This window comes from Macaca mulatta, chromosome 9 (assembly GCF_049350105.2).
Source record: "Macaca mulatta isolate MMU2019108-1 chromosome 9, T2T-MMU8v2.0, whole genome shotgun sequence".
Taxonomy (NCBI): domain Eukaryota; kingdom Metazoa; phylum Chordata; class Mammalia; order Primates; family Cercopithecidae; genus Macaca; species Macaca mulatta.
The window spans coordinates 52,890,026-52,904,752 of record NC_133414.1 but is presented as its reverse complement, the minus strand read 5'-3'; the positions used below and the strand labels follow the sequence as shown (position 1 = coordinate 52,904,752).

The 14,727-nt window shown below is 35.5% G+C and overlaps 1 protein-coding gene across 1 annotated transcript in view; it reads left to right on the top strand.

The window, feature by feature from the left end:
* The window catches only part of LOC711226 (ankyrin repeat domain-containing protein 30B), a 115,460-nt gene that overhangs the window by 57,691 nt on the left and 43,042 nt on the right, over positions 1–14,727 (top strand). Inside the window, 5 exon segments of the mRNA XM_077947962.1 lie at positions 1,457–1,518; positions 2,967–3,057; positions 6,456–6,484; positions 6,574–6,646; positions 11,863–11,893. Of these exon segments, the coding sequence (XP_077804088.1) occupies positions 1,457–1,518; positions 2,967–3,057; positions 6,456–6,484; positions 6,574–6,646; positions 11,863–11,893 (286 nt within the window).

Genomic DNA, 14,727 nt, shown 5'->3' with positions numbered 1-14,727 from the left:
GTAATCCTGTCATTTTGGGAGACCAAGGCGGGCAGATAACTGAAGGTCATGAGTCCCAGACCAACCTGGTCAACATAGTGAAACCCCATCTCTACAAAAAATAACCAAAAATCGCCGGTTGTGGTGGTGGGTGCCTGTAATCTCAGCTACTCTGGAGGCTGAGGCAGGAAAATCGCTTGAACCTAGTTGCAGTGAGTCGAGCTTGTGCCACTTTAGCTTGAGTGACAGAGTGAGACTCCGTCTCACAAAGCCAACAAACAAACAAACAAAATTTCACAGCCTATGTGTGTGGTTGTAGACTATGTGTAGAATTTGTTTTCATGTCTTAAATTTTCTTTTTTCTTTCTTTTCTTTTTTTTGAGAGGGAGTCTCGCTCTCTGGCCCAGGCTGGGGAGCAGTGGGGAGATCTCGGCTCATTTTAAGCTCCGCCTCCCAGATTCAAGGCATTCTCCTGCCTCAGCCTCGGAAGTAACTGGGACAATAGGCGCCCGCCACCACACCCGGTTAATTTTTTGTATATTTTAGGGGAGACGGGGTTTCACCATGTTAGCCAGGATGATCTCGATCTGTTGACCTGGTGATCCTCCCACCTCGGCCTCCCAAAGTGCTGACTTTACTGCCGGGAGCCATCGCACCCTGCCCCAGAGTCTTTTTACACTAGTTCCATTTATTGTCTAGAAGTGACCAATATTCTAAACTACTTTTTTAAACAATTCTTATGCATGTTTAAATATTTTACAACGTGTGTGCGTGCTCATATTTAATATGTAAAATTTTTTTTCAACTTCTAATGCGTACATGGGTGTACAGTGTAATTTTTGGCAACATTCTTTTGTGGTCAGCATGATAATTTTTAGAGACATCCATAGTGGACACAATTAACTGTGTTTTTTCATATTCGTGTGCGTATAAAATTCCCTTGTATGACTGTACCGTAGTTAACTATACAATTTTTATGCTGATAAGTAATAAATAAAAATGAAAACATGCAGATTTCAGAGTCTTTGAGTTAGTTTTATCTACTGACTTAGATAAGTCTCTACTGTAATAGAAATTGCAGAGTCAGTCAAGCTAAGTAATACTACAAAATGAATATTTACAACGAAATGAGAGATAATAGGTAATTAAAGTTTCCTGAAAGAACAGCAAGTATAGAACTTACTGTGTTTCATGGGAGAAGAGAAAATGACTGCTTTGTAAATAAAAAATTCATATGAGTTAGTCAAATTTCTTTTTTCTGCATTATAATGAATGCTATAATGTTAATTTTCAGGCTTTTTATATTTCAATTCTAACGGATTGACTATAGAAGTAGTGACAGTAATCGACAAAAAGAATATACTGTCTACAGAGGGAAAAAACCTCAAATTTGTGAATGAAAGTAGATTTGTATGTGTTGTTAAAGTTTACAGTAGAGAAATGTTCTCATGAATGTATCTGTGATTAACCTTTATAGCTCAGAAGTTCCCATCAGAATCCAAACAAAAGGATGATGAAGTAGATTGTTTGAATTTTGAGGTACTGTGTATAATTGATTTTTTAAAAATATTAGTGTTGCATGATATGAAAATATAAAATCAGAGGCTTAGACTTTATTTTCTCACCTCTGCATATGTCCCCCCGAAATCATTTTTGATATTTTTCAGAATATGCTTATAGAGAATCTATGTTCTAAGTAGATTACTGTTTCGTAGTGAAGTTCTGGTAATTTCTAGGATTAATTTAAGAAGCCAGTGTGGTATAGTGTAAAAACTAAGGCTTAGAAGTCACTAGACATTCACATGGGATCTGAAATAAGTTTGTCTAAAAGTGAAAGAACTACACTGAGTCCTGATGAGGACAAATTTATGATTCTGTGGTATATCTAGATGTACAAGAGTTCTAATTGAATTTGTAGAGAGACAATTTAAACTGCAGTATTGTAAAAGTTGGGGCCCGAAAAATTAATGCTGGGAATTGACACATTGACATTTCTTTCTTGTTCAGTATAGACCTGAGGAACATTTTAGGAGAAAGAAAAGCGTGAAGAATAGGAAACCTTGTGGGACTATAATAACAAGAGTATTGGTTGAGTAGTCTTTTGAAAAATATAAATTATTTTCACAAAAGAACTCCTCGAGTCCCTTTATGGCAGGCAGTCAAGCTGCAGCAGCATGAGCGTCAAATAATAGTGATGTATTTTAAGGTCACAGCTGTGGAAAGACGTGGACAATGTGTGACCTCTTAGAAATAAGCAGCTGCTGCCTGGTGGTAACAGCAAAGGGTGGAAGTCAATAGACAAGTAGATTTTTTCTGATTTGTCATCAGACAAAAAGATTTTAATATTTGTTTGCTTTCGTTTAGACATGACATAATTTTTCTTACTGCATTTACATTCTACTGAAGCACTTTTTCGATCAGCATAAATTTTGTCAAAAACTCGTTGCTTGTTTTAAGCCCTGTTCACCAAAATAAAACAGCTTTTCACCATTCTGTGCATACATTATTTGACAGATTCTAAAAGTTCTCTTCATGACGTGTATCATTTTTAACACTGAGCAATTCTATCTTCATGAATAGTTTAAATGTTTAATGTGGCATGAGTTATGGCAAATAGCGAGTGCATTGTGTTTTGTTTGAAATGTCGTATTTATTTTTGATGAGGACTACAACACAAGTTAGATATTTTTCAGAAAGTTACTATTTGAAATATGCATGAGTGATTATTTTCGTGCATGTGATTTGTTTTTCCTTCTCACTAACCAAGTTCATAGCGTCATGAACGTAAAGAAAAACTTGATGTAGAGAGTGTTACATGAGATTTTCTATCAAAATGTTTTGGGTTTCAACGCATGTCTGCTCTGAAGTCGAATTGCTTGTAAAGTAGGAAAGTGTGTTTTACAAAAAGATTTCAATTGGGAAATTTTGGTACTCTTCATTACTGCTATTTCTGCATTGAAATTATTTATTGATATTACTTTTAACAGAGTTTCCTTGAGGATCTTTTACAGAATGATGTATATTTACCCAAGGCTCCACATCGAAAAGAATTCAATACAATAAGTGGAAAATTAGAAGGTAAGAATAATTTTTTATTTAAAAAGTCATTTGACCAAATATTTCTCTAAAGTGATGAGGAAGGATGTCCTCTAATATTAGAAGACAGTTACCTCCTAAATGCAAACATAGAAAAAAACAGCATTGAAATGGGTAGTAAATTGTACATCTTATCAGCTGTTAGCAACAGACTACATTGAGAGCATTGAAAGGGATCTGAATTATTAGTTTGAATTCAAGATATTCCAAGACCTGAGGAAAATGAGAAAATAAGAAAGAAGACAGTAGTAAAAGAGGAAATGAAGACTGAGAAAGACAGACGGTACACAGAGTACAGGAAGGAACAAGAAGCAGGTTTAATATAATGGAGGACGGTAAAATGAAATGATTCTTTAGGAAAAGATCGGGTATGGTTAGAAATTTGGGAAGAATATAAAGTGACCTTCTAGTACCAGACCTTACCAGAGAATTAGCTTAAAAATATTGTGACTCTTCCCGTCTTTCTCACTGGTGGGAAGCCATTAGGGATGGAAGCACCTGACCATGGAGAGCTGTGTTGTATTTGCAGTAGGTGAGAATAAGCATATATGCACGGCCACACGTGTATGTAATGTGTCACATACTCTCCGTATAGACCAGAAGTTTTCAGACATTAGAAAATCAGCTGGAAACCTTGTTAACAATTCACACTGTGATTCAGCCGACTTGGGATTCTGCATTTTTAGTAAGTTCTCAGGCGATGCTGATGCTGGTTGTCCTTGGACCTTGCTCTGAGTAGCAAGAGGAGAGGCCTTTCGTGGGAGAAATGTGGAGGAAGAGCAATCGGATATAGAAGGTGAAGACAGAAAAGGGTCAGGAGAAAGCATTATGTTGCTCTTATTTTTGAGTACATTTTTAGCCAGAGAAGAAGAAGAAAGAAAATTCAGAATGTTTTACTTGAATACTTAAATAGTTGTTATACGTAGGTACTGCACTGATGTTAATATAGAAAATGTTATTAATATTTAAGAAGTCTGTTGCAACTAAATTTGAAACAAATATGTCAATATTGAAAGCGTATTTGCTATTCCTGATGAGTTTTGTACATCTTCCTCCATGAGTGGATCAAGAAATATTGAGATGGCTAAGCTACAAATTACAAAAATGTTGGCATACCATTATACCATCTGGGTATGAAAATCAGTGAATATTTATATTGAGTATTATTCTCTAAGTATATATCCAAGCTGATCAATTCATAACAATTTCACTGAGGAGATGTACTTAAAATACAAGTATGTACTCCCACACATTTCGATAGCCATTACAAATGTGGCTCACTAATCTTTAGAGCTATGCCATGTGACCTGTCCTGACTCTAAAATCTCCAGTGCACTCCTTTATAAAAATAATAGTAATTAAAATCATAGATAAGGTTGTATTTCCCTACTTGGTTCCTCTGCGTGGATTTTGAACTTCAGGGATAATCGAATCACAATTTAGAACCACAGTTTTCAACCACACCTAGTATTCCTAAATGCCAAGTGATAGACGGTTCCTTGATGATGAGATAGCTCTGAATGTTTCATCTGTGCCTGTTTTGCTTTTTTGTCTTGTCTTAGCAACCAGGTTAAAGCCTGGTATTTTCTTTACAAAGGGAAATATTTTGGTTACATATTCATTTCCCATCTCGTGGCATTCTGCTTTCTTTGCACTTATTCAGGATGTACACTTATCCTATTTTTACCTAAAACAAGCAGATGAATTAATGGTTTCAATTCTCATATATGAATTTCTTAGATTTCTTCAGTGTTTCAGAAATAAATTTTAAAGATATTATTGAATCTAGAACGACCTCATCGTAATTAAAGCAGGTTTTTATTTAAAGAGTATTGATTATGATTTTAAGTACTTTTTTTCTAAAATGCATACATGCAATATGGTCATGCATATTCAGCCTTAAAATGGTTAGACATAAATTTTGCGTGTTTTAGAGAGTTTGTATCCCTGAATTGTCTTAATTATTGATCAATCATCTCTCAGGGGAAACAGCATATATACTTGATATCTTTAAATATGTTAAAGGATGTCATACTGAAAAATTAAAAATAGGGTAAAATTAGAGATTAAGCATGTTTTATTATTATTTGATGAAAGGAGATATATTTCTGTGTCAAAGAAATGTCTGTTTTTTCTTGAAGCTAAGTTTTTTATAAGAGCTTTTTCATAACGCTAGTTTAACAACTTATAGTAAAACAAATAGAATAAGTTTTAGCAGCAAAGCAATTGTCGAATTCATTCCTTGAACACTAAAACCATTACTTTCAATAACCATTATTCCAAACTTGAATTACGCAGATTAATGATATATAAAAAGGCTCTGGAAATTGACTTCTAGTTTTTGATACTTTCATATTAGGGTTTTTTTTTTTCTTTTTTTGAGACAGAGTCTCGCTCTGTCATCCGGGCTGGAGTGTGGTAGCATGATCTTGGCTCACTGCAACCTCCGCTTCCTAGGTTCAAGTGATGCTCATAGCTCAGGCTCCCAAGTAGCTTGGGTTCCTGGCATGTGTCACCATACCTGGTTGATTTTTGTATTTTTTGTGGAGACAGGGTTTTCCTATTTTGGCCAGACTGGTTTGCAACTCCTGGCCTTGAGACATCCACCCTCCTCAGTCTTCCAAAGTGCTGGAATTACAGGCATGAGCCACTGCACCGGGCCTGGATTAGTTCGTTGATGGGTACGTATTGACCTTTTTGTATAAGTGGATCAAGAAATTTTAAGAGGACTAAACTAGAGAACCCCATAAATGTAAAAATAATCGTATTTCACAGAGGTACAAAATAAATTTATTTATTAACTTTTATTCTATAAGTGAATATTTATGCTGATAAATTTAGAACATGCAATGATAAGTGAATTGTACCTTTGAACCCTCATCGCAAATTTGCAATTCCTAAATTGCAGGACAAATTGAAGAACATGATAGCTACTTGTAGTATTTTGACATAAATGATTCTCATGTGTTTTCTTAACCATATGCCACTGCATTTTGCCGTTAGCTTGGACATTGTTTTGTGTGTGGGGGCGAGGTGTCATGACTTGATCATTGTACTAAATACAACTTCTTTCCTTATATGGCAGCTTACTTCTACTGGTATTAGGATTTTTCTGCTTTAGTTATTGTCACTTTAAATATCTTTTCACTGTGGAAATCTTCACAGCATGTTTGATGAAATTTATTTGTTAAATTTTCTTAGGTATATTTCTGTCACATTGGCATGTTAACAAAGACAATAACCCAAAAGACCCCACAACCCAGTGTAATCCCTTTTCCATCCAAGCATGAGGATTCATCTTCATATTCACACTGTGTGAATGTTTGGTAGGCTTTGTCAGGCTTGCATATTATCAATTATATATGTCCCTTTTCTTTTAGAGTCTTCTGATAAAGATGGTCTTCTGCAGGTAACAACTTTTGTATTTTTATATTGAATATTAACTACATATTTTGTGAAGTAAACGTTATATATTATTTTATTTCCAAACCCATTTAGCCTACTGGTGGAATGAAAGTTTCTATTCCAAATAAAGCCTTAGAATTGAAGGACAGAGAAACAGTCAAAGCAGGTAAATTTTGTAATTTTAATTTTACTCTGGAAAGAAGAATATTAAAATATTTGAAATGTTGAGAGCGTTTTTATTCCCAATGTTGTTTTCTTTTCAAAATTTGCTGGGAAAAATTGGTACAAATAATGCCCATGTTAGTATTTATGTTTGAGAAAATATCATTTACAAGTATAAGATTTAGAGATTTTAAAAATAATGGTGCTTTACCTCATATGGTTCTACTTTAATGTCCTGATAGTATAAAGTTTCCAATTTGCAATTTCTGTACGTGCTTGGTTTTCAGGCAGGTGAATTTTGAGACTGAAATATTTGCAATGGTTCAAATGCTGATTGGAATTCTGATCTTTACTTAGGGAAAATTTCACTTGCTGACACGACAATTGTGAGTGTTGTCACTCTGAGAATTGAAAGAAAATCTGTTTCTTTTTTTCTGATTCGGTGACTGAGTGTGTGTGTGTGTGACTTATAATTTTAAAAAATCATGACTTGATGGCTCTTTGCTAGACACAGTGTTTTAGAAGAGTGACTCTAAAGCATTTGGCCTTGGTGTCTTTATGCTCTTGTAAATTGCCTAGAGGTAGAAAACAGCCTAAATTAGTTTTTGTTGTCATTCCCACGCATGTTTAAACCATTTTACACCAGGCTGTGCACAGTAGCACATGCTTGTAATCCTAGGATTTTGGGAGACCACGGCGGGCAGATAACTGAAGGTCAGGAGTCCCAGACCAACCTGGTCAACATAGTAAAACCCCATCTCTACTAAAAATAACAAAAAATTGCCGGTTGCAGTGGTGGGTGCCTGTAATCTCAGCTACTCTGTAGGCTTAGGCAGGAGAATCACTTGAACATAGGAAGCAGAATTTGCAGTGAGCGGAGATCGTGCCACTCCAGCCTTGCTAACAGAGTGAGACTGCATGTCAAAAAGCAACAAACAAACCAAAAAAACAAAAAACAAAAAACAAAAGACAGAAATTCACAACATATGTGTGTGGTTATAGACTATGTGTAGAATTTGTTTTCATGTCTTAATTATTGGAACTTCCTTTCTTTTTACTTTTCTTATATTTTAGATCTACTCAATACAGTTAGCTCTGCTTTGATTTAAGGCTCCATATTTTGTGAATTTAACTCTAAAGCACATTTAATTAGTCTGTCTTTCATAGCCACTAAAAGTCAACATCAAATGACAGCTTATATCGGAGAGCTTTTATTGAAGTCGGAGTATTTACTGCTTCAACTAATGTTAGAAATTAAAATGAAAATATTTAAAATACAGGAATGCATTTTAAATATTTATGTTTTGGGGATGGAGTTTCACTTTTTCACCCAGGCTGGAGTGCAATGGTGTGATCTTACCTCACTACCACCTCTGCCTCCTGGACTCAAGTGATTCTCCTACATCTTCCTCCGAGTACAAATACTCATTTGTAAACCAGTCACTAGAAAAGCAAATGTTATTACTGTGATTAGCTTAGAATAATGGTTTCTCATTTTGTAGATGAGGTGGGAGTAATGGAATAATAAATATATAAATAAACTTGTGTTTCTGCCGTAAGAAAGAAAAAATAATTTCTATGCATTAGAAGCCAACAATGTTTTCTGCAGGGATTCATTAGAATTGTTTGAGCAGGGGAGTCCCAAGATTAGATTTAAGTGTCAGAGCATTCTGGTCATGGTATAAACCAGCAATTGGCAAACTTTTCTTGCAAAGAGCCAAACAGGAAATATGTTAGGTGATGTGGTCTCTATCACAGCTTTTCAACTCTGCCATTGTAGCATTAAAGTAGTCATAGATAACGTGTGAAGAAATAGGCATGATTTTACTCCAATAAAACTTCATCTAAAATCCATTTGGTAAGCTGAATTTGGAATTTCATAACCATGGGTTGTGGAATACAGCTGTTTGCATTATGTCCCTTAATTGAGCCTGTGATACCGAGGCTCCACTAGCTTTAAGCAACTTTTTCAACACTTTTATATACTGTTTCTGTTGTGCTGATAACTGTTGTTCCATGATGAAACCCTAGCCTGAACTATTTCCCCCGAACTTGGAAATCCTGAGCGGGTACCATTGACTTACTTACTCACTGACTGTGCAGTCCTTTTCACCTTCATTTTCGAGGGGTCCATCACAATTCTTTTGCAGCATTCATCTTGTGGGGCACCACCTGCTGGGTCCATCCCAGGGACCCTGAACTAGGGATGGATGAGAGATGTACACTGAAACAGATGTTTTGCCTGTCAGTGCGGCTAAGGGGCTCTGCTGCCTGAGTGTGCATTGTTGGCCTCGATAAGCCTGCAAAGTTTGCATTTATTTGGTACAGAATAAATGACAAACATCTTGAGTATACATCACTAGAAGGTAATTAACATTGCCAACCCCCGGTACAAAGCAATCATGTACCCTCGGATGATCAAAGTTTTGTCTTAGGACCACATGAGTAAACAAGGTATTTAGATAAACTCCTCCACATTCCCTAGATATTTCCTCTATTGCTAGCAACTGAAAGTAAAGAGGATTAGGCTACTTTCAGCCAAATCATTTACTGGCCACTGGCTTTCCCAGAAGGTTTGTGTCTATTTCCTAAAACTATCTTTATAATTTTTCTAACCACTTTGTCTGATCCCCTATAGGTAGGGTTTCTTTTTCCCTGTGAAAGCCATCAGTTAAGGGGCTATGTCTAACTAGGAAATATAAATATAAAATAAATAAGTTTGTATTTCCAGTGGCAATGAAAAGATAAAGCAAATGCATAAAAGAGGTACAGTTAATATGATTTAGTGATTATGGAGTTTAAAAAGCTAGGGGAGAGAAAAAATCTCAGGTCATGCAAAAGTTTCCACATGGGGAATGCTCATGGGGAAGGAGTAGGAAATTGTCAGGTCAACAGAAAAGTGCAAAGAGTCATGGGACAGACCAACAGTTTTCTTTACATATAGAGTTCAATGAAACCCTCCTGTGGGATATTTTCAGTAGGTAATTGGATTACAAGTATTTCTAGCTGGAGATAGAACTCTGGTTGAAGATGTAGGCTTGGAATAATTTCATTATAATTATTAGGCAAAGCCACAGATCTCAATGAGCTTATCCATGATGCAGAAGATGTAGAATAGGAAGAAAGCCATTGACAAAATCCTGGGAGTATCAACATTTCACAGAGTCACAGGACTTGGTAATGGAGACTGAGCAGTGGCTAATGAAAAGTAGGAGAGGAGTCAGAGAAAATGATGTTGCTAATTTCTTTTAAGTGTGAGAATTTCAAGCAGTAAGATTATAACTGAAAAGTCAATTGGATTTAACTTACAAGTTCTGCAGTGGCAGTCTGTTAGAAATAATTATTTTAGAGTTGTTAGGTATACTGTTAATGTTGTTAATATTTCTGGTGTCCAAGAAGAAATCTCCCAAGATCCTACCTAAGTTTTTGCAACTAAAGCAGGATACATACACAGGGTCTGGGAAACTGTCTAGACTGGGGAGTACAAGTGCCAGCGTTTTTCCAGAATTGTCAAAACCTAAGGGTCATGTGTGAGGAAAAGTGTTGTCTTTTTTATCTGCTTCTTGTGGAGAGTGGAGATCTGTATTGTTTTTTTCTCTCTCTCTCATTCTCTCTCTCTCTCTCTCACACACACACACACACACACACACACACACACGCACAAGTATGGTAAGATGATCTTCGGTGTCCATGGATTACTCAATATCCATGGTATTTTCTAAGACACCCATTGAATGTCTGAAACTGTGGATAGTATGGAACCCTATACATCCGTGCTTTTTTTTTCTATATGTGCATATTTATGATAAAGTTTAATTCATAAATTAGGCACAGTGAGAGATTAACAATAACTCATAATAAAATAAAACAATAACAATATATTGTAATCAAAGTTAGGTGAATATGGTCTCTCAAAGTGTCTTGTATTGTACTCACCCTTCTTTTTCATGTGATGACTGTGAGATGTTATAATGCCTATGTGATGAGATGAAGTCAGGTGAAGGAGTTATGTGGTGTTAGGCTACTATTAATTTCTGGCTATCTGACTACATAGAAATAAGTGGATCATCTGCTTCATGTGATGGTGGATCATTGAGCCATGATAATGTTGATGGTTGGGATTCAGGAACAGATCATTTTGATGACTAATGGGCAGATAGCATATACAAGAAATGATTCATGACCTGGTGAGATGGAACAGGATGTCTTAATATTTCATCATACTCCTTAGAATGACATGTTATTTAGGACTTATGATTTGTATATTTCTGGAATTCCCCATTTAATATTTTTGGACTATGGTTGACCATGAGTAACTGAAATCACAGAAATCAAAGAGACCCAGATTTGCAACTGGTGTGTGAGGGCAGTCTCATGAGACTGAGCCCTCAGTCTGTGAGATCTGAGACTATTTCTAGATAGACAGTGTTGGAATTAAATAGAGGACAACCAGCTGTCTTTTGCTACAGAATTAATGGCTTATTTGTCGGTGGAGAAAATCCTCCACACATTTGGTCACAGATGTCTTCTGTTTTAATGATTGTGGTGTGAGAGCAGAGGGAAATCATGTTGTGTGTGTTTCTTTCTACACTTAGAGCAAATAGGAGAGACTACTGTATACTCTGTTCAAACTGCTTCTACTTCATTTGTCTAGGAATTATACTTTCTAAGGTTGACACTGTCCACTTATACTAATTCTGCTAATAATACAGTTTTCTGTCAGTCTTATAGGGTTCTGTTTGGATTACAACTATTGTACACTGTAGTTCACTTGCAGAGATCAAATTGTGATAAATTCTATTTTTCCTTGCATTTGAGAACTATAAAGGAAGGGAAAAAAACATTTTTAATGCATTAATTTTCTACCAATAGTATACTTCATAATAATTTTACTATAGTCTCAATGTATGGTCCCAAAGGAATGCTTTATTACAAATCATCTGAGTCTTTGTAACAAAGCGTCAGAGTATTATGCTTTTTAAACCAAGACCTGAATCATGCACGAAAGTGTGCATTATTCTTTTAAATTAAGTTGAAGTCTCGCGATGTCTCCCAGGCTGCTTTCAGACTCCTGGGCTCCTCAGATGATCCTCCTGCCTCACCTTCCCAAGTAGCTGGGATTACAGGCATGTGCCATCATGCCCTCTTATGTTTTTAACATTCTGTATTTTTATTTATATTTGTTGATTTAATATATTTTACTTTTTTTTTCTTTAATAGTGGATGTGAGTTCTGTAGAGCCTATATCCAGGTAAGACTTTGCAGTTTTTTTAAATACATATGTTAACTGAGAGAATATAGAGAAAAGAAATCACTATCTACTGAGTATTCTACTCTGGGTTAGACAACATATTATGTGCTTAATATTTACCATCTCACATAGTCATCACACAGCTTTGCAAAGCATCTGTGCTACTATCACCTACTTTGTATTAATCAGGCAAATGTGGTTCAGAGAGGTTGATTAATTGACCTACGATTTCATAGCTAAAAGGTAGCTGACCCTTGAGTTTGCCATCTGCTTTCCTTGCTCCCAAATCCCTTCTCTTCCCCCTCAGCATAGATTGATGAATACCTGTGGATCCATCAATCAAGGCACAGGTCTAGATGGGATCAGTTCAAAAGGTTACATTTTGTTATATGTTAACTCTTTTTAGAGATTTCCCTTAGAACGCTGGTTAATCCAAGACTTTGTTATAACATGTTTAACAGTTAAAGTGATAACCAGTTCCTTGTTTTTATCATCAAAGTTTTTAGAGCAGATCTTACTTAGCTGTGACCACAAGGCATAGGTTTTTATTTCATAAGGAAGACCAGGTAAATCCTATAGATGAATTATTTTACTTTTAGTGGAGAATATCTATATATAGATATATTATGTTAATAATATTTAGAGGCTATATCTTATAGAATTCTCTATTTACTGACTTCTTAGTTTAGTTTTTCTTCAAAGCAGTACCCTGCCTAGTTGCAGGCACTCTTCATTTTTTTTCTAGAGTCTTTTCTCTTCTTCCATGACTTATTTATAATCTTTTCCTGATTACTTTCTTCTCTCATTTCCTTGGTGTTCTTTTCTTCTGTAATTTTTTTCCTTTCTGCCAGTCCCATTTTTCTATAGCTAAAATTAAAGCACATGGAATTTTAGGATTTTAAAGACTCTTGGAGACTAATCAAAATACTTTCAATGTAAACCTGTATTTAATATCCTGGAAAAATGGTTGTTCAGATGGAGAATCTGAAACTCAAAGTGACTTATTTAAATATACGAGGTATCAGAAGTAATATTTAAACTCATTTCAAAGCCCATTACTCTTGTTTTTATATCATCATGTACGTGAGTGTTTGAATAATAGATAGGAAAGGGAATGGATCTAATTAAACAAATGGAAAATGATAAGAATGGAATTAGCTGGAGAACCCAGTAGAAGTAGATAAGAATGGAATTATCAGGGAAAGGCCAAATTTGAAGTGAAACAATCCCAGGATTGGTAGGAGTAAGGGTTTTACCAAAGAGATCGGAATATTGGATCTTATGACAAGTTTGGTGAAGACAAATTAGAGGAACAAAGACACAGATGACATTGGGAGTTATGTAGAAAGGCATACTAAAATAGGGTTCAAAAGAAGTCCTGAATAGTTTGCTGCTTTTTTGCTTGTTTAATTGGAGGAATGGACAAACTTCAAGCTTTTTACTGAAAGATTTAAAAAAAAAAAAAAAAAAAAAAAGCCACTGGGAAAAGTCTCCACAATCAGATAGAAATGTCCTATTCTGTTCTTTCACCCCAAATTTCACAGGAGTGGCTTAAAGCCCCTCGAGTGCTAGGGGATTGAAGGTTGCTGAATTACATAGATCTGTGGCTCAAGGCAGGTGTCCCCTCCCCTTTGCCTCTTTTTCCAGGCCTCTGATGTGCTACTCATGTACATGTAAAGCAGGGGTAAGATTGGCTGTCAAATAAGTCATGGAGCTTCAGCTGGGTTTTTGGTAACATGCTTACGCTGGAGGTGAATGACTGACTGAGACTCCATTTAGTTGTTTTTCAGGAACCGGTAAATACAGAGCTTCTTGGTTGGTCATTGAGTTTATCTTTTCAGTAATCTGTGCCTTGATGAGCAGAATATTTAAAGGTTGGAGACTGCCATGAAGTCCTGCAGAAGAAAGATCTGGAAGTGGGAGAAATTTTCACTGTATATAGTGACTTCCACTTCCAGATCTTTCTCTCTGTGTACATATAGTACTTAGAGAAATCCAACTATCAGGACTCAGTTTTTCTAGCAGACTCTCTCCTTGGGTATAAGTACCTACGAAGATTTTTAAGGCTTTGCTAGTTTATGTAGACCTGAACAGGGAAGGACAAGTATAAAATAAGTAGTTCGATTTTATTATTTTTAATGTTTAAATTTTTGTGAGAAAAATATTCCCAATAACAAATATACATTTGTAATTTGACATTTGTAGGTTCAACTTTTCAACATTTCAAATATTTCAGGGGACTCTCTGTAGTGTTTTAGGGTGAAGGGAATCTACAGGGCCCTTTTTTTTTTTTTGAGCCTTTTTTTAAAAGGCTCTGTCGGGCCTTTTAAAGTGCTTTTTATGCTTAAAAACAAAGAATGTCATTTTCCAGTGACACAGATTAGTCTTTGAATCAGAGATAGACAATGGATAAGGGACAAGGTAACTGTATCTTTCTTCCTCATTTTAGGTTATCAAGTTTGTTCCAGTTTAGATATCAAAAGTTAAGTCAGTCATTAAGTATATTTTCAGTTCATCATAGAGGACAGTTCGTGAGGACGAATTAGACTCAGGGTATGCCAATTATATTGGCAGTCACTATTTTTTGTAAAACTAAGAGTGAGTGTTCATTGAATGTTATAGGTTAGGGAGGTAGAGTCAAAAATAGGTAAATAAAATCTTGTTTAAAAACAGAGAGAATATTTTAATTATACCGAGAAACATGATTTAATATATCGAGGACTGATTTTTCCCCAGATTTTGTTTTTTGTTCTCATTGTTTGGAGTGAGCACTAAGATATGAACTAGCAGATTTCCTTTTTAAATATATGAGTTTGCTCATTTTTATTGTATCT